The 20,392-nt window shown below is 40.7% G+C and overlaps 1 protein-coding gene and 1 non-coding gene across 2 annotated transcripts; both read left to right on the top strand.

Moving 5' to 3' along the window:
• The first annotated feature begins 6 nt into the window (after window positions 1–6).
• LOC142107563 (coiled-coil domain-containing protein 30-like) lies at window positions 7–13,001 on the top strand. The gene is made up of 7 exons (XM_075191064.1): window positions 7–55; window positions 1,014–1,135; window positions 3,686–3,827; window positions 8,064–8,200; window positions 9,324–9,438; window positions 11,648–11,709; window positions 12,515–13,001. The coding sequence occupies exons 3-7, from the start codon at window positions 3,792–3,794 to the stop codon at window positions 12,726–12,728; spliced, it is 564 nt and encodes a 187-aa protein (XP_075047165.1). The 5' UTR covers window positions 7–55; window positions 1,014–1,135; window positions 3,686–3,791; the 3' UTR covers window positions 12,729–13,001.
• A 3,762-nt stretch (window positions 13,002–16,763) lies between these two features.
• Window positions 16,764–16,836, top strand: TRNAF-GAA (transfer RNA phenylalanine (anticodon GAA)). The gene has a single exon. It is a non-coding gene; the product is annotated as a tRNA-Phe (tRNA).
• The last annotated feature ends 3,556 nt before the right edge of the window (window positions 16,837–20,392 follow it).

Genomic DNA, 20,392 nt, shown 5'->3' with positions numbered 1-20,392 from the left:
GCGGGAATCCCAGTTACAACATCTGGATGATGAGAAAAATGCATCTGCTACAGAGGTAACATAGTAACATAATTGTTGAGGTTGAAAAAAGACACCAGTCCATCAAGTTCAACCTATTCTGGATCTCCTGCGATCCTGCACTTATATTTGAAATTGATCCAGAGTAGGCAACCGCCCATCTGTTTCAATTGTGAAAATCCCCCCAGCCCCAATATCGCAGTCCTATATTTACCCTATATCCAGTACTCTCCTGCATTTTAATTAACGGTCATATTCCTGGATACACTTTTCCGCAAAAATATTGTCTAACCCTTTCTTAAACATATCTATTGAATCTGCCGTCACAACCTTCCCTGGCAGCGAACTCCATATCTTGACTGCCCTTACTGTAAAGAACCCCTTCCTTTGCTGGTTGTGAAATTTCCTCTCCTCTAACCTTAGGGGGTGACTGCGTGTCCTGTGTATAGTCCTTGGGGTAAAAAGTTCCTATAAAAGTTCTCTGTATTGACCCTTAATGTATTTGTACATAGTAATCATATCTCCCCTTAGACGCCTCTTTTCTAAAGTAAACATGCCTAAACTGGCTAACCTTTCCTCATAACTTAATGACTCCATATCCTTTATTAATTTTGAGGTCAGTGGAACAGTTTGAGAACTGTGAGAACTTTCATTCTGTGCAGTCCCACATTCAAATATAACATAAAAAGTTCTGTCCGTTACCTCTACACAACCTCTTAGATGCACTTTTACTACAGCTCTGATATAGTTTTATTCAAAGATAATTATAAATGGGACATTTACTGGAGGACTCCTGTATACACCTCATATGTATGCGACTGGGAGTCATTTGCAGTATAAAAGTAACTCATAATATTACAGTTTCTTTGTGGATTAATAGGCTGCATTCTTATGAATAATTGGTTCGGTCTACAAAATAGCTGCCTCCAATCTGTGTAGATGATCTGTATTTTACTTTGACAACACGACCCACACAATGTTTGTTGTGTTTCTAGCGCACACACTGTGAGAAAACTAATCAGAAGCTTTCTGACGAGCTCTGTCATGTGCAGCAGGAGAAGGAGCAGCTCCACAAGGAGTACGATAACATCCGGAAACAGCTGGATGACTACATCAGGTGAGATGACCGGGCACATTCTCCTGAAGTGATCTGAAGTGTGAACGTTCCATTCTCTTCCTTTCTTCTCTGATACCCAGTACAGGAACCTGTCTTTTCCGTTTCTGATTAACTTCTGACTCTACTTCCAGCACAATCACAGGGTTGTTAATAATATCTGAAGACCATACAGTAGGCAGTACAGTTCATTCTCCTCTAAATCGTACCACAACTATTCCTACTGAACAGCAGATAACCTCTCTCCCCATCTGATATCTTTAATATGTACATCACATGCCCATAACCAGTTCTATAAACAATTCCGTGGCACAGCCATGGGGACAAAATTTGTGCTTTGTGATGCAGTCTTTTCATGGCACAGTTGGAAGAGACCCAATTGTGGACCAACAAATGGTCCTCTGGGCCCGTCATATAGAATATTATTATTATTAGCATTTATTTGTTGGGCGCCACAAGGTTTCCGCAGCGCTGTACATGGTACAAACAGTAGACCATACAGGGTTAAACAGTACAGAACGATAAACACAAAGTACAAATGCTTCAGTAACTCCAGGACAGCCATATGGAGTAAGGACCGAGCAGAAGAATAGGTATGGAGACACGAGGGAAGAGGGGCCCTGCTCATAAGAGCTTACATCCTAAGGGAGGGTGGACAAATCAGACACGAGAGGGAGCTGGTGATGCCAGGGGAGAGAAGAAGGGGCCAGGGGAGAGAGGGAATAGCGAGCAGAGTAGATGAGGGGTTAAGTGGATGGTTGATAAGCTTTGAGATATAGATGACATCTTAACCATTTTTGTTCATGTGTTTTAGAATCATTCCCTTTCAATATGATTAACAGCTCTACGTTAGTAATTTTAAATTCATGAATCAGCCTTTAATAACTATAAAGTTTAATAAGAATGAGCTGGCAAAACAAAGATACTCGATTAGATATCATTATGCTTTCTTGTTCACATTTCATAGAGGAGTGAAATGTAAGCAACACATGATTGGATATCATTATGTTTTACTGTAAAAAGCGCACCTATGTTTATTCTTTTGAGACATGATTAATGTGGAATTAGAACTTGATAATTTAATAGGAAGGGAATTACTATGATCCAACTTTATTGTGTAATACCATTCAATTAAATATAAATGAACTGCGTCCTGCTTTTGGCCCAGATGGTTTCACCTTTCAGTACTGTAATTCTCAACAATTTTAGTGCCTCTGCTTACTGAGCTTTTTAATGGAATTTTAAGGAAGGCAGCCTTTGATTTTACCACCAACTGTGCCAACATTTTATTCATCCCTAAACCCAGTAGAAACCCCTCTTGTTGTTCAGACTCATCTCGTTGATCAGCGTTGATTAAAAAATATTTGCAAAGATGCTGGCTACCCAGTTGAACATCTTCTCCCATCTTTACTTCACCCCAACCAGGACGGGTTTGTCCCCGGCCGTCAGGCATCAGACAACATCAGACATACAATTGATTTATTCCACACTATTAATGAGAGCAAGCTTAATTCCCTTGTGCTAGAGCTATTTGCGCAGAAGGCATCAGTTCGGATCTCCTGGCCTTTCCCACATTTGTTTCTCGGGTAAATTCCTCTCTAGTGTTTCGGCGTTGATTCATTCTCCTTCTGCTGCTGTTCAGGCAAACGGCTTAGTCTCTGATCCCTTTAACATTACTAACGGCACAAGACAAGGCTGCTCTCCTTTCTCCTTTTAATTTCGCTCTGCTCATTGAGCTGCTGGCACAAGGTATCTGTGGTGATAGGGATGTCTTCGGTATTAAGTCTGGTAATTCTGAATACAAACTAATATCCTTATTACTATTGCTCAGCCACAGGTTTCACTCCCAGCTCTCCTGACGGACATTGAGATTTATGGCTCTCTATCTGGGTATAAAATCAATACTAAAAAGATGGAGGTTTTGGACTTTTCTCTCCCCTCTTCGATCAAACGGCCTTTGAATCTCAATTTCCTTTCAGATGGCGCTTGCACAAATTTAAATATCTTGGAGTCTATCTCACTAAATCTTATCTTATCGACTATACCAAGCCAACTATCCCCAACTTCTGCCCGCTATTAAAAATGATTTGACTGCCTGGCACCCACAATATATCTCATGGGTCTACCACATAAACGCAGCGAAAATTTAAATTCTCTTTTATCTTTTCCAAGCCCTCCCTGTCCGCATCCCTCCGCAAACCTAATTTATTCAACACATTACCTCCACCTTTATCTGGTCCAAAAAACATCCAAAGGTCCATCTAAAAATTCTACAAGGGCCCTCTCTTATTCCTTGCCGGACAGTTCATTTATCTCCACCCCTTGGGCTTCACTTCCCATCACCCTCTTTCCCTCTTCTCTTCTCTCGCTAGCTTTTCCTCACCATAAAAATATAAAAACAGAACAGTAAAACTATAGCATCAAATCCTACAGGCACTACTATAGATACACACCTACCTACATACGTTCATCCTACAAGTGGTTGATTTTAAGAAATTTACTAATTGAGATTTATTTTAAGCGATATTGACCTTTTTGTTTTTGTTCAACCAGGAAATACAATGAAAAGCAACTACGACATAAAGCGAAACTTAGCCGAGCAAAAGAGGTTCACTTCAATGAGGTAAACCAAAGGGACTTGCGTATTAAAGAGTTGGAGATGGAACTCACATTGTCAAAGAGCAAGGCAGAGAAGGTAACGATAAAGCTGCTATTGTATTTATCTTTTCCTATCTACATTGTATTATGATTTGTGTTTTTAGATTTTGGATTATTATTTCACCACTGCTTAATTCTAAGAATTGGAGATTATACTAAACCCATGCATGAATGCAATAATATCTCCAGTCTTAAAATGCACTAATTATATCATTAGGCCTGAGTAAGACGCTGACTCTTCCTAACGTCACTCACAAAATTATTCACATCTGGTCATAAATGGACAGATTATATAAAGCTATAATACACAGTGTCAGGGATAAGCCCCTCTAGCTACTCCCTGATCTAATATCTTATCATACATTCCAACAGTCATACAATATATCGCCTCTATTCTGTCAGGAAACGGCTCCTGATCCCCTTTATCTGTCACAAACCGCCCTCTGCGCACTTGTGACTTGGAAGCTTACTGTAAGGGAACAAACAGGATTCCAGCCCAAACCTCACACTCGCCTCTCTTTCAGGCTACAGGTTTCGCTGGTCCCTTTCCCAACACAGACACACCGTTCACACCTCTCAGCGACTGTCACCAGCTACGAATAAGGCCCGTAGCAAACCTATGATTTAATCACCCAATTGCGCACACTCTGTGCTCTGGTAGCTATACAGTTAACCCTTCACACACTGGTTTATAAACAGTTAATCCAGCCAAGCAATCTCTCCTAAACAGGCAATGGATTTGTTTAGAGCAAAAAGGACAGAACTATTAAATTGTTAGATGTAATACACAAAAGTTACAATGCTTATAGATAATAAAAAACAACTAGATAAAGATTTGACATACAAATACAAAATTGCAAACTGTTCTAAAAACAAATGGGATGAAAGTACAGAGCATAATTTACGTATAATAATCTGTATGCCTGGGGGTTGGCAGAAAAGATGGACAGTACTTCAGTTAGGTTGATCCCCAAGAAGCTGACAGTTTGTCCATTCACAACACAGGTTTTTAGCAAACTCAAATGGGACGGCCTTCACAGGGCAGTGTGGATGCTAATGTGGGGGCAGAAATGTCCCTTGGGTGTTACCTAAGGCTTGTTCAAAACTATTCCTAAGTTTTGACCTGTCTTAGCTTTTCTCGGATATATCCCAGAAACATAACTCCTTCATCAATAAACCAGACATAATCTCCCGCACATTGAAATACCAAACATGATGGAATCATAGCAATATGAAATACCTTTCCCAAAGACATGTGATTATAGCTGATCCCTGGTACCGCTAGTAAGTATAATTCACAACCCGAGTTTGGTTTTTGCCCCTCAGTATGGAGTCACACACAGGTTTCCTATAATATGAAGGCATTTCCTTTGAAGTTCATATTTCTATATACCTGCATAAAGAGCCTTCAGGTTTTACCTGGGTCTCCAAGTTGCTCTCCTAGGCCTATGGCTCTCTAATTTACACCTAGTGGTTCTTTTGTATTTACAATACCTATTGAAAGGAAGTCAATTAGGAAGTGGAATATATCATCAAAACAGTGGAGGTCTAGGATCTGCATATCTTAAGTTGGTCTCCTCACAAAGGGTCTGCTCAACCTAATTACCTCCTACTTGGCTAATTGACCAAATGTTTTAAAAAGGAAACAAATATTTATCTGAGGGGAATATCAGGTTCACTTTCATGTATCAATGCAATATTTTATTTGGGCCCTGACATTTAATATTCTATTTCACACAGTAGCCAATGGTTCTCTGCTTTTAGTAATAGGAGAATATCACCATCATTTTACAAACTTAGCAGAGTCTTTCACAGCATCGAGTTGATGGTTATTTTGTGTAGAAAATATTTTGCACAAAAAGTCCCAATGTTTAATGTGTTGTGATTGGAGCTTCAGCTGCTTTCAGCGTTGCTTCTCTCCCTCTGTGTCAGTAGTCTATTACCTTCCCTATACTAAGATATGTGCTTAGTATCATCACTAATTCCAGGAGATGCCTTTCTCTCCCTGCACTGTATCAGTAATCTATTACCTTCCCTATACTAAGATAGGTGCTTAGTATCACCACTAATTCCAGGAGATGCCTTTCTCTCCCTGCACTGTATCAGTAATCTATTACCTTCCCTATACTAAGATAGGTGCTTAGTATCACCACTAATTCCAGGAGATGCCTTTCTCTCCCTGCACTGTGTCAGTAATCTATTACCTTCCCTATAGTAAGATAGGTGCTTAGTATCATCACTAATTCCAGGAGATGCCTTTCTCTCCCTGCACTGTATCAGTAATCTATTACCTTCCCTATACTAAGATAGGTGCTTAGTATCACCACTAATTCCAGGAGATGCCTTTCTCTCCCTGCACTGTGTCAGTAATCTATTACCTTCCCTATACTAAGATAGGTGCTTAGTATCACCACTAATTCCAGGAGATGTCTTTCTCTACCTGCACTGTGTCAGTAATCTATTACTTTCCCTGTACTAAGATAGGTGCTTAGTATCACCACTAATTCCAGGAGATGCCTTTCTCTCCCTGCACTGTGTCAGTAATCTATTACCTTCCCTATACTAAGATAGGTGCTTAGTATCACCACTAATTCCAGGAGATGTCTTTCTCTACCTGCACTGTGTCAGTAATCTATTACTTTCCCTGTACTAAGATAGGTGCTTAGTATCACCACTAATTCCAGGAGATGCCTTTCTCTCCCTGCACTGTGTCAGTAGTCTATTACCTTCCCTATACTAAGATAGGTGCTTAGTATCACCACTAATTCCAGGAGATGCCTTTCTCTCCCTGCACTGTGTCAGTAATCTATTACTTTCCCTGTACTAAGATAGGTGCTTAGTATCACCACTAATTCCAGGAGATGTCTTTCTCTTCCTGCACTGTGTCAGTAGTCTATTACCTTCCCTATACTAAGATAGGTGCTTAGTATCATCACTAATTCCAGGAGATGCCTTTCTCTCCCTGCACTGTGTCAGTAATCTATTACCTTCCCTATACTAAGATAGGTGCTTAGTATCACCACTAATTCCAGGAGGTGCCTTTCTCTCCCTGCACTGTGTCAGTAGTCTATTACCTTCCCTATACTAAGATAGGTGCTTAGTATCATCACTAATTCCAGGAGATGCCTTTCTCTACCTGCACTGTGTCAGTAGTCTATTACCTTCCCTATACTAAGATAGGTGCTTAGTATCACCACTAATTCCAGGAGGTGCCTTTCTCTCCCTGCACTGTGTCAGTAATCTATTACCTTCCCTATACTAAGATAGGTGCTTAGTATCACCACTAATTCCAGGAGATGCCTTTCTCTCCCTGCACTGTGTCAGTAATCTATTACCTTCCCTATAGTAAGATATGTGCTTAGTATCACCACTAATTCCAGGAGGTGCCTTTCTCTCCCTGCACTGTGTCAGTAATCTATTACCTTCCCTATACTAAGATAGGTGCTTAGTATCACCACTAATTCCAGGAGATGCCTTTCTCTCCCTGCACTGTGTCAGTAATCTATTACCTTCCCTATAGTAAGATAGGTGCTTAGTATCATCACTAATTCCAGGAGATGCCTTTCTCTCCCTGCACTGTATCAGTAATCTATTACCTTCCCTATACTAAGATAGGTGCTTAGTATCACCACTAATTCCAGGAGATGCCTTTCTCTCCCTGCACTGTGTCAGTAATCTATTACCTTCCCTATACTAAGATAGGTGCTTAGTATCACCACTAATTCCAGGAGATGCCTTTCTCTCCCTGCACTGTGTCAGTAATCTATTACTTTCCCTGTACTAAGATAGGTGCTTAGTATCACCACTAATTCCAGGAGATGTCTTTCTCTTCCTGCACTGTGTCAGTAGTCTATTACCTTCCCTATACTAAGATAGGTGCTTAGTATCATCACTAATTCCAGGAGATGCCTTTCTCTCCCTGCACTGTGTCAGTAATCTATTACCTTCCCTATACTAAGATAGGTGCTTAGTATCACCACTAATTCCAGGAGGTGCCTTTCTCTCCCTGCACTGTGTCAGTAATCTATTACCTTCCCTATACTAAGATAGGTGCTTAGTATCACTACTAATTCCAGGAAGTGCCTTTCTCTCCCTGCACTGTGTCAGTAGACAGGTCACACAGCAGCTGGTCCTAGCACCACTTAGTAGACATCTGAATGGTCAGGGGATAGAGCGGTGAGACTGGTTTGTGCTCTGTCCACTTCTACAAAGTCATGTTTCTTCTGTGAGAAGTCACCATATAGTGTAACTTACTGCTCTGTTCCTCTGTTAGGAGCAGCAGTGGATCAGTAAAATCACAGCTGAGAACGACCATCTGAATGAAGAAAAGAGACATCTGTTCCAGAAGGTTACAGAGCAGGAGGCTGCAGAGAGGAACCACAAGTGGAACCTGCTATCCGTACAGAACAGGTATGTGGTAGATAGAAGTGTATGTAGAGCAGAAGTACTCACTGCTCTGAGAAGGTTTTAAATGCATGAGGCACAATCTGACTGTACAGTCTTATGTAGCACTCAGAGGAGACAACAGGCAGAGCGCCCCACTATACCATGGGCATGAAGCGGCGGCATAATGCCTGTCAAAATTAAAGCTAATGAGATAGATATGAGGGTGGCAAAGGGAGAGATAGGAGGGCAATGAAAGACATATGAGAAGTGCAAAGTTTGTATATATATATATGCGTGTATAGTATCTATTAGTGCACTCGTAATTCAATTCGGTAGTGGCCCACTTGTACTTGTAATTGTTAGTACATATAGGTGGCTATCGAAAATTTTCTAGTAATTACCACTGATCTATAGGAACCATTTCTATAGTTCAAGTCAAGAGAGAACTCAATGATTAAAGGAAAAATATCACTAAGTAATATTTTTAGAACCGTACATCTCACTATGTTTGGATCACATGATTGGAACACCAATCATCCTTTTATTTAAGCCACCAAATGTAAAGCCTTGAGAGGGTGTGGCTTTCTTTTTGTGAACATCTGGGGGTAAATGTATCAAGCTGAGAGTTTTCCGGAGGGTTTGAAAAGTGGAGATGTTGCCTATAGCAACCAATTGGATTCTAGCTGTCATTTTGTAGAATGTACTAAATAAATGATAGCTAGGATCTGATTGGTTTTTCAAACCCGCCGGAAAACTCTCAGCTTGATACATTTACCCCCTGGACACAGAAAATTAGGAGAAATCAATATGTGGCCCTTGATTTTAGAAAAGTACACTTAAAATGTTTGATCATTTGCAAACAATTAAAGTCTGGTCTCAGAATGCTTCTGTATGTGCACAGTGAGTCTTCTTCTCCATGTAGGGAATTTCAAGGTGTATGCCCACTATCTGGTCTGTGGAATTGCCCCTGTAAAATCAGTTTGCATCTGGGTTTGTTGATAAACCTGAAAATGTGCATAGTGGAAACAGTGAAGACTTCCCATGCACATGTAATATAATATCTGAAAGACATGGAACTGTCCAGGTAGATATGTGCTTCCTACAGCATTTATATTAACTACACTGAACCTTTATGTGTACATTACAGGGCTAATATTCTAGACGAAGAGAACAAACAGCTGCAGGAAAATCTACTCCAGCTCTTTAACCAAGTGGGGTTACTGGAGAGGGTACTAAAGAAACTTCAAGCCCTCAATCTGGCAGTAAGTATGGGATTATGGATAACTGAGATTATAGCAATGTTTCATTTGCCAAAAATATAATATGTGGGTAGATGTGAATTACTAGGAGACCAGAAGGCATCAAAACAAAGATGTGGTGGTTTAGAGTGTTTCCACCGCAATATTAAATGTAGTAATATTACATTGTGCATCAGGCTAATGGACATTGCTTTTATTAATGCCCGAGGGAAACATGAGCTAGTACCCGAAGGTCAGTGCACTACAGGTATACTACAAATCACTGTTACACACCAGAAAAGGCTAGTATAATGGGACACTCGGGTAAATCACTTTATTACTGACCATCAAACCTGGGGGGGGGGGTTCCTAGTGCCCAGATACCCCCCTCCAAGCCTGGGGCACTGTATAATTGAGGTGTGCACCTAACGGTAGTGCATGCAGCATTGCCCATGTATATTATAGGGATAGGAAGAGTTAGAGAGCAGCCAAGCACTGTCTAATATTATAGCCACAACCCTATGCATGCTGGTCCTGCCCATTGGTGGCGTGGTGTGGAAACCCCCCTCTACAAATCCTGCATTTGCCCCGGTCTTTGTTGGCCAGGTGGTCTGGAGAATGTATTGATGATTGTCATCTCGGCTCTATTCATTTACAATTCTGCGAACATAGGATTTTTGTATTCAAGTTAAATTATTTTCTTGAAGTCCACTGAGGGACCCTGGAAGCATGGGAATTAGAGCGTACATCAATGTATGAACTGAAGACCAGGCACAGCAGTTCTGTCGAGGTCCCATGTCCATCCGGCCAGGAGGCATTGACTGACCTGGTGGAATGGGCACTCACATCTTCAGGAACATACAAACCATCGCCTATGTATGCCTGACGTAATGTAGATATAATCCAGCTAGCGGTGGACTGTTTAGTCGCAGGCCAGCCTCAGTCAGCATCATCAAGGGCTAGCTTGCTCCCTATTTACTGACACTAGCAGCCCTATCAAAATAAGTCTTAAGAGCTTTGTCTACATCCATCAGAAGAAAGGAATCCTCTGAATTAGGTGATGACCTGAATTATAGGGATGACAATCTCCAGATTTAGCTGATACCTGAACACCAATTGAAAGGAGGGCTTAGAATGCAACACATCCTTGTCTTTATGAAAGACGGTGAAAAGAGATTTAGAAGAGAGAGCCCCTAACTCAGATACTCTTCTCACAGTAGAAGTAATTAGCAAGAACAGTTTTTCAAGTAAGAAAATTTTAAATCTACAGAATCCAAAGGTTCAAATGGTGCCTATTGTAAGGCCCAAAGAATAATGTTAAGATCCCTGGGAGCAGTGGGTTGAATGTATGGTGGTTGGACTTGGAGAACTCCCTGTAGAAAAGTCTGAACCTCTAGAAGTTGGACCAGTCTTCTCTGGATAAAGACTTGCAGTATATGGCAGCATGCACAGTAGTAACCCATTTTCAAGACAATCCTGTAGGAACAGAATAAATATTGCTAACTTAAAGCAAGTGGTAGGCCAGCCTCTGTTCTCACAACAAGAGATGTCTATTGTCCAAATTCTATGGTAGTTCTTGCCTCAGGATGGTTTACGAGCTCTCCGCATAGTCTCTACTACTCAGTCAGATAAGTTCTTAGATTGTAAAATCAAGGCTTTAACAGCCACACCAACGGTTGTACATTTTGTTGAAAAAGTAGGTGTTTTCTTAGTGGAGTTCGCCATGACGATCCTTTGTCATCTTTAAAATATCTGCATACCAAGATCTCCTGGGCCAATCCAAACCAACTAGCCCATTCAGATGCTGTGGCTGGACCTTAACACAGATGTCCCTAAATAAATTCCCTCTATGCCATTGAATGGGAGTAGTGTTGTACGGAGGGGTGGGAGAAACTTCCTCTAATACAATGACAGAGACTGATACAGAATATTATTACTGCATGTTATTACTGCTAAAGGAGTTTCTAAAAGCCACTGAATCATAAGGTGCACTTATTTTTTACACATGGCTTCTTCAGGTTAACTTATTGATGTAGAATTAGAATTTAGGACTTGGTGAGGACTAGATGATTGTTCATTGTGCTCTGCTATGTAAAAACACAGCTTTGAAATAGGATAAATTTTGTTACTCACATGACTTTATACTGTACCCAGTATACAAATGATTTTCCTACTCTGCAATTAGAATACCAGCCCTGCACTGTGTTTCAGGCTTGTTTTTCTTATCTCCTAGGATATTACAAAGATGATCCCTTCTGAGTGTCTGCTGAGGCCTGATGTAATATTAAATGAGAGGTAAGAGCACTATGTTTAAATAATGGGCCTGATTCATTAAGGATCTTAACTTGAGAAACTTCTTATTTCAGTCTCCTGGACAAAACCATGTTACAATGCAAGGGGTGCAAATTAGTATTCTGTTTTGCACATAAGTTAAATGCTGAATGTTTTTTCATGTAGCACACAAATACTTGATAGCTTATTTGTACACTGACATTTAAAGTTGATATTTGTGTGCTACATGAAAAAACAGTCAGTATTTAACTTATGTGCAAAACAGAATACTAATTTGCACCCCTCGCATTGTAACATGGTTTTGTCCAGGAGACTGAAATAAGAAGTTTCTCAAGTTAAGATCCTTAATGAATCAGGGCCCAGTGTGATCATTTTAGAACCAGTATAAATTAAAATAGTAAGTTAGAAATTTAAATGCACTTCATTGGAAGTTAAGCAAGACATTTGTGTATTTAATGCAACAGTAGAATCCCTTATTGTTGTTGTACCCTCTCTTCAGTATTTTCGGGTAGTACCTTCTTTCATACTATAGGTGTCCCTGTTGCTGTTACTGTTTATGATGCAGTCTCATCACTGATTTAAATATCGCTATGTAAACTGCTATACCAGCGGATTACTGGTAAGGTTTGAAGAGGTTCTATATTCCATGGGGAAAAAAAAAAAAGATACTTAAATATAAGTACATAATTTTAACTATGTATTCCAGGAATGGATGTCTCCTAATTTTAATTATTGTGGAGGGTTGGAGACCTAAATCCTAATTTATTATGTTTTAAGTCATCGTTAATTAATGTGTCTTTCCTTTTAGATTCTCCGAGATTGAACCTTCCAGTTCGTCCATGATTTTAAAAGTAGTTGATGATGATGCAAAGTTTGTGGAAACCCCAGAAATACCAGTGTCCCTGTCTTTATCACGCTCAGACACATCAGAAGTCGGATACCTTAATGTTGTTTCCCCTGGGGACCCCATCACCTCTCCGGAAAAGTCAGTGGCTCCGGCCTCGTGTACGGAGGATGTTTGACCCTGCCAACAAGCATCAACGATAAGAATGTTGAATCCAATATCGTCATTCACTGTAATGTTCTAAATAACAATCCGCTATTTGCACCTTTTTTGTAAATAATTTTGACGAACTTGGGTACCTCCCGAGTGACAGTGTACAACTGATGCTGCTAACTGCACAGTGATGTTGCACAGGCTTTAACAATAACACAAAGGACACTGTTATAGATACAATGTGACTGCTGATGTTTGTATTTTTATATTAGTTTATTAAACCTTTTTAAAAATTTTACCTATGCCCTGTGGTTTCTTCCTTACTCCTGATCGAACATTAACACATAAGTATTATTCTTTGCTGTAGATAAACTGCCATCTGCTGGTGAGTCCGGTGCTTGCTGATGAATGGCTGGCGTAATGGTATAAAATTCGGTAAATGTCCATTTATTGCAGATATTGATGCTTCTGACCGTTGGTTTCTGCCTCCACTACATCTGCAAACACGGGGAACAACTTTCTTGGCTCTCTGTGTTCAGCAGGTAGCAAGATTCCCCAAAAAAATAAAAAAGCCGGGCACACAACTACTCCGAGCTAGCAGATGAAAGAGGGGTGCACATGGACAAGAGCGAAAGCCTTTTCCAGAACCGGAAGAGGGAGGAGGTTCAATTGAGATAAATGGTGAAGGACAGTCATGAATGGCAGCAGCTGACCGTCTTAACATTTCTTCAGTGACTAGTTCCTCTCCTCAGTCCCACTGTACCACACCAGCTATAGCTGCACAGAAATGCCAGTCACCAGTGGACGCTTTAGTAGTAGTGGACAAGAACACCTTACAGTAGCCATACAGACGTTCCCCACCAGCAGCTACAATTGTCCCCCGCACCTCCTAGACTGCAAGCTCCTTTGGTCAGGTTCATCTTTAGCTTCTGTTTCATGTTTTTGTATGTACAGTCATTTTTAGTTGTACCCTGATCGCCTGCTTTAATTTAACCAACATTTAATTTGATTTTCAACTAAATCCTACTGATGAATTTAATAAATGACTAAACAAAGTCATAGTATGCATTATCATATATTATGGTTTCGTGAATTTATTGACCACATAGATTAAAGACTCTTTGTGAGGATATCGGGTTTAGCATTTAATGTTAGTTACACGCATGGCAACATGTGCATTGATATGTGATACCTCCTGACATTTAGAATCCTGAAAGCGAGACATAATAAGCCGCTATTCCACCAAAATTCCACCCACAAATAGCCAAATTTGGGTAAAACTCCACCTACTTCCCTTGTAATCCCAGTCCCCTTTGCAGCCCACGAATCAGGGCAGTTGTGAGGTTTGCCGTGTGTGTGGTCCCCATGTCCGATATTCAGTTGAAATTTCTGGGATAATTTTTGGACATGTTGGTAAATACTGCTCTGACCCAGGATCCAGCGTGTGGCTGGCGTAACCCAGGTACTTCTAAGGAATGTATGGGAACATGGGTCAGTCAGCACCCGGTCGTTCTGTTATTCTATAGTGAGGGTGGCTAATGGTGCCCACACACACACAGTTAGATTTTCTTACAATATGACCATATTTGTAATTGTAACGACGGAGGAAATGCCAGCAGAAACGTGGGAATTAAGTCTATTCTTACACGCGATCATTACCGCAGGTCTTGTAAACTGAATTGCTCTCCTGTAGATTGCACAGTAATGTACAAAATAATAATTAATAACCATAATAATAATTGAAACACCTCAATTCAATAATTAACAGGTGTGGCCAAATACTTTTGTACATATAGTGTATGTAGCTAACATATATTTTAAACAAAACATAATAATTGTTTTAAGGAATAGCAGCATACTGGGAGAACTCTGTCGCCAACCTCATCTTTCCATAATCCCAGCACACCCTACCTTCCACAAAACTATCAAAGAATTCCCGGAGAACACTTGGATACCCTAGATTTCTCCACTGCTGCCAAAGTTCCTCTGAAAATCAACCCCGACACAACTCTTGGGAGAGGACTAGATCGTGCACAAAACTGTATATTTAAGACGTTGCTGGCCTCCGGTGGACATCAACAAATATTGCAAAAACCCTCGTTTTATACCAAATTCAGACTGATAAGCTATTTTCCAGTTCATCCTATTACATTATTCCTTGAGTGGACAACTTTCTGGTCTTATAAGGAAACAAGGAAGAATTACAGAGATATTTGATTCTGGTAACATTTTATAAAAAAAACAAAAAAGCATTTGAACTATTTCCTTCATTGCAAGGACTCCGCTAACAATGGCCTGCTTACCCGGATACCTCAGATATGTCTATAATTCTCTTTGGGGATAACTAGCAGGTGAAAATTTCAATTTATCTATGCTGCATCTCGGCTATTCAATGTATTAATAACAAGGTAAGTCTTAAGATCTTCAATGGGGAAGGACCGGAAGGGGGACGTCAAGAAAGACACAGGAAAACCTGATGAATCAACCACACAAGCTGCGTTCAAGCAACTCTTTGTATCTACACCTTCCTCTACTCCAAAGGCAGACGAGCATTCTCAACCGGCACAAATACAATATCAAGGGTCAAGAGACTCTTCACCAGACAGAATATCTGAGGCTCTGTGTCTTCAGAGTGACCAGGGGAGAACTGGGGAAAATCCACCAGTATTTCAAAATGCTTCCGACCAAGCAGGATTTTTACACCCTTCCAACAAAACAAAATCAACATGCCTAAAGCTAGGTACACACTACAGAATTTTCCACCAACTTTTTATGCCAATCAATTTTACATGCGATCGATGTTCCGATCGCTCCGTCCATGGACTGCATACACACAAGCCTTGTTTAGGACGATAAAGTGTACACACTACACGGTTTTCGTCCAATAATCGGCCCAATTAGTCGACATACGGCCGCTCGTTCAAAAGTCGGGTCAGTGTGTGTAGTGACACGATGGTCGAAAGTCTGCCCAAATGGACAATTATCGCCTCATTTGGTTGGTCGTACCGTTTAATATTTTCGTTCCAATCTCGTTTCCGTTGTGTAGTGTGTATAAACTTCCGACCGATCCACAACAGTGAGTACGAAATTACAGTCATTGCTCACGACAACATGGCTGTAAAAAGTCGCTAAAGGGACGTCCGCTCTTCCCTTTATCGTCCTAAACAAGGCTAGTGTGTATGCAGTCCATGGACGGAGCGATCGGACCATCGGGCGCATGTAAAATCGCTCGGCATAAAAAGTTGGTGGAAATTTCTGTAGTGTGTACCCAGCTTTACTGTGGACAATGCCCTTTACACACCCCTCCTTATTGCTGTCTTACACATCTCCAATAGAATAATACCTGACTGACTCGTGTCACTTAGAAAACTCATTTATATGTTCTGGCTATTATATGACACTTTCTCTTTACGTACCCTTACACTAGATATATTAGGTATAATGTATCCCATTTCCCAGCCTTTCCTCTTGTATTTTACTCCTTGGGCATGATTCATTAAGGAACTTAAATTAAGACGTTTCTTATTTAAGTCTCCTGGACAAAACCATGTTACAATGCAAGGGGTGCAAGTTAGTATTCTGTTTTGCACATAAGTTTAATACTGTCAGTTTTTTCATGTAGAACACAAATACTTGATAGCTTATTTGTACACTGACATTTAAAGTTGATATTTGTGTGCTACATGAAAAAACAGTCAACATTTAACTTATGTGCAAAACAGAATGCTAATTTGCACCCCGGGTAGGTCTCCCGAGAGAGTATGAGTTTCACTCAGCGCTCCTGTTTGCACACTACTATGAGATCAGCAAAGATCCATGGCAGAACTATATTATGAATTCCATCAAAAAAAACCACAATTGCAATTTGAGTGATGTCATGGTGGTGGGAGGAGCCTATTGTTTGAGAATTGAGACAAACAGATCTGTCAAATGCAAACAAATGTTTCTCTCTTCCTAGACATGGTCAGTACTAATGATCCTTTGTTCTCTACAGCCTTGCTGTAGATAATGATCTCTAGATAATGTATGTCAATATGCTGCTGAACACAGGTTGCACTAAGCCGAAATAGCTCAGTTGGGAGAGCGTTAGACTGAAGATCTAAAGGTCCCTGGTTCGATCCCGGGTTTCGGCAGTTGGTTTTTGTTTTATTTTTTTTGCTCAAAGTTCTGTTTAAGTCATGTGGGATAACAGGTAAATAAATGCCCTAAGCTGTGCGCAATACAGTAAGAGTCATATTAACAAACTCCCATTGTATACAAAACCAGATACAGGGTTAAAAACCAGCCTCACCAATGGCCACACACTGTCCTCTGCTTTTGTTCCTGTTCTTTGTGATCTTGATTGTTGTATTTGTTTAAGTGCTTTGTAATATTAATATGCAAAATAAAGAACAAAAAAACCAGCATCAATGAATGGAGTAGAGATATGCAAATAGCCAGCTCTTCTCTTAGTACTTGTACTAGTTCAATGCTGTATACTGCAGTCATGACTCATAAGTATCTATTGCAACATCAGTAAAAGAGACGGATTGTCAAATATTACATTTTATGACCCCTCCTCCAGGGCCATCTTAACAACATTATGGGCCCCCGGCAAAGCAGTACACCGGGGCCCCTATATGTGTATGTGTATATATATATATATATATATATATATATACACACACACACACATACATATATATCACATTTTTTTTCAAAACCCCCTTAAATTACCTTTCAATCGCCTTCTCTTCATTGTCTCTGTTCTGCGCTCCTCCGTGCTGCACTCGCAGTGAATGTCGGCCGCAAAAGGTAACTTTTTTTTTTTTTTTTTTTCCCAGGAGTCCTGCCTCGGGCCCCCTTGTCCGCTGGGTCCCCCGGGCACCTGCCCATCGTGCTTGGTCGGAAAGACAGCCCTGCCCTCCTCCACCCTAGCACTGTTGTGGGGACCATCTCCTGGGACTCTGACTGTACAGCTTAACAGCATTCCAGAATGTACTGTTAGCAGTGACCTCTATTTGTCAGCTTTTGTTAATATCCCAAAAAATCGTGATGCTAGAATTTCTATTAGAAAAACTTTTTGTTTAAATAATGCATTTTTGCTATTATTATACCCTGCTATTGCCATACTGAGGATTGTAGCTGTACGTGTACTGTCATAATCCTTATTAAATAGACTTTCTCATGCTTAGTTTGTGCGACGCTTTCACCAGAACAGAGGAAGCCCTTGAAAAACGAGAAGCAATGTCTGATAGGATTTCTCTAATAATTAGGCCCGCGAGCAACAACCCTCGTTTTAGCTGTGCCCTCTTCCAATTAATATAAGCTCTTCCATGAGCTCCATACCCCTTATATGTCCGTTTTATATATGTTTTCCCTCACTGTCTAAGGTGCAAAACACTATGGGCTAGATGTACTAAACTGCGGGTTTGAAAAAGTGTAGATGTTGCCTATAGCAACCAATCAGATTCTAGCTGTCATTTATTTAGTACATTCTACAAAATGACAGCTAGAATCTGATTGGTTGTCATAGACAACATCTCCACTTTTTCAAACCCACAGTTTAGTAAATATACCTCTATGGCACCTAACAAAGCCTATTTTAGCCCAGGGGTGAGCCTAAGCTCAGAAGCCTATCAGAAACATTTAATAATCACTGTAAAGCGCTAGACTGCCCATTAAATATCTCTTTTTCTCCCCAACATTCCCACACACAACACAAACATGTCTCTAGATGGGACAGAGCCCTACATTCAAATGCTGTCGCTCCATTAAATAGTTTGGGGAAAGGGCGTTAAAACCCTATTGCAAAGTGGAAACCTCCTTTAACATAGGATTTAATCAAGGTACGAAAGGTGTCTACAAGCCACCAGATACCTTGAGCAATATGAAGGTAAATGAGCCATGGCACTGTGGGCATAGGGAAGCTCAGCACCAAAGTAATGCAAAACACACAACAATACATCAGTAGATGTCCTGCTTGGACACAGTGCTAACAGTGCATTGTTGAGGAGAGGCTTAGTCCTATATAATGGCACCAGTGAGCCGCTCACAGCACAGTTCCTGCCCTAAAAGACCCTTTCCCGCTCTGCGTCAACATGGACTCATCACGGCATAGGCGCTAACCACGGCGCATGTGCGCATACTAGACGGAGATAATATACCGTCACTCCGCTTCCGGCTGTGCCCGAGACAGACATGGCCCTACGGGTGCGACTATCCCCTTCACCGTAGGTACCTGGTACATACACTGTATGGGAAATAGCACACTCAGGGTGAGCCAGCTAAATCCCCTTCACCGATGGTACCTTTTTGGCCTCCTGCTGGTCTGGTCATGAATTGGAAGGGAATTTAGCCAGCTCACTGTGATGTGTCTAAATCCCCTTCAGCGTAGGTGTCAGGGGCGGATCTAGAATATGTGCAGGTCCGTTCAGCAGAGACAGGCAGGGAGAGTGTGCTGCCCGTCTGCTCTGGTTGTGTTCTAAACTGCAGGTTTGAAAAAGTGGAGATGTTGCATATAGCAACCAATCAGATTCTAGCTGTCATTTTGTAGAATGTACTAACTAGAATCTTATTGGCTGCTATAGGCAACATCTCCACTCTTTAAAAGCCGCAGTTTAATAAATATACCCCCATGAGTGTGCTGGTCTACGTGGATCAGTCACCCCCTCCTGGGTCCTCCATTAATGGGGGAGAACCTTGGTTGGCATAGCAATTACATGTAAAGTACAAACTCGATATACTAAAAATTGAGATGTTTTTGAGAAAGTATAGCAGGCAAAACAATAAAGATGTAGTCATTTTAATGGTGAAAGAAATAACTAGTTTATTACAACCTTACCTCTCAATTACACAAAAAAAGCTGCTTTCAGTAGGTTTTGTTTACATCACATTATGTATTTAAATACATTAAATCTATTTCAAATATACAGTATATTACAGCTGTTCAGCTGTCTGTAATATGTAACAGCGCACACAGATGTCTGATAACGTCCATTTACAATATCAGGTAATATATTCCACTTGCATCATAACAAGCGACAACATAACTATCGCTCTTCGCGGTAATTTCATTAGGCATTATCAGGTGGGATAATAACATGAAGTTTGAGAGTAGAAATAAAATAATCAACTGTCTCCATTAGGTTTCTTGCTTTCTCCTTCGTTAATATCCCTTGGTGAACGGACACTTTAAAAAAGAAAACCCATAACAGTCCACTCCAGAATGTGTCCTTTTACCCTCTGGAGCGCAGCTCTGGGAGAAGTAAGTCACAAGCACTATTTGAACTCGTCCTTAAACAGATGAGCTTTCAGCAGGGTCCTGCAGTTAGGGACGATACTTGACAGACAGATATTCTGTTGAACATTTCCAGGGGCAGCATTCAAGAAGGGTCGTAGTCCTGAGAGCGGAGGTAACCTGGGAGAAGCAAATAAAAAAAAGCGTCAGCGTGAGCAGAGGGTTGGTATGTACAGAGATTGTGATAAAAGATATAACAAGTGGAAATGGATAAGACAGCACTAAATACTTTTGTAGTGAAAAGATAACTAAATTGGAAGACAAGATGATTTCAGTAGGACGACAGTAATTAACGATGGAGAGTAGAGAGGTTATTCCTGCAGCAGCTATTTGAATGGATTGTAGGGGACCAAGATATCATTACAGCAATATGGAGGTTGCAGCAGTCTGGACAGTATGTAACAAAAATT

This window comes from Mixophyes fleayi, chromosome 11 (genome assembly GCF_038048845.1).
Source record: "Mixophyes fleayi isolate aMixFle1 chromosome 11, aMixFle1.hap1, whole genome shotgun sequence".
Taxonomy (NCBI): domain Eukaryota; kingdom Metazoa; phylum Chordata; class Amphibia; order Anura; family Limnodynastidae; genus Mixophyes; species Mixophyes fleayi.
The sequence above is the reverse complement of the archived record's forward strand: the minus strand, read 5'-3'. Positions and strand labels throughout refer to the sequence as shown.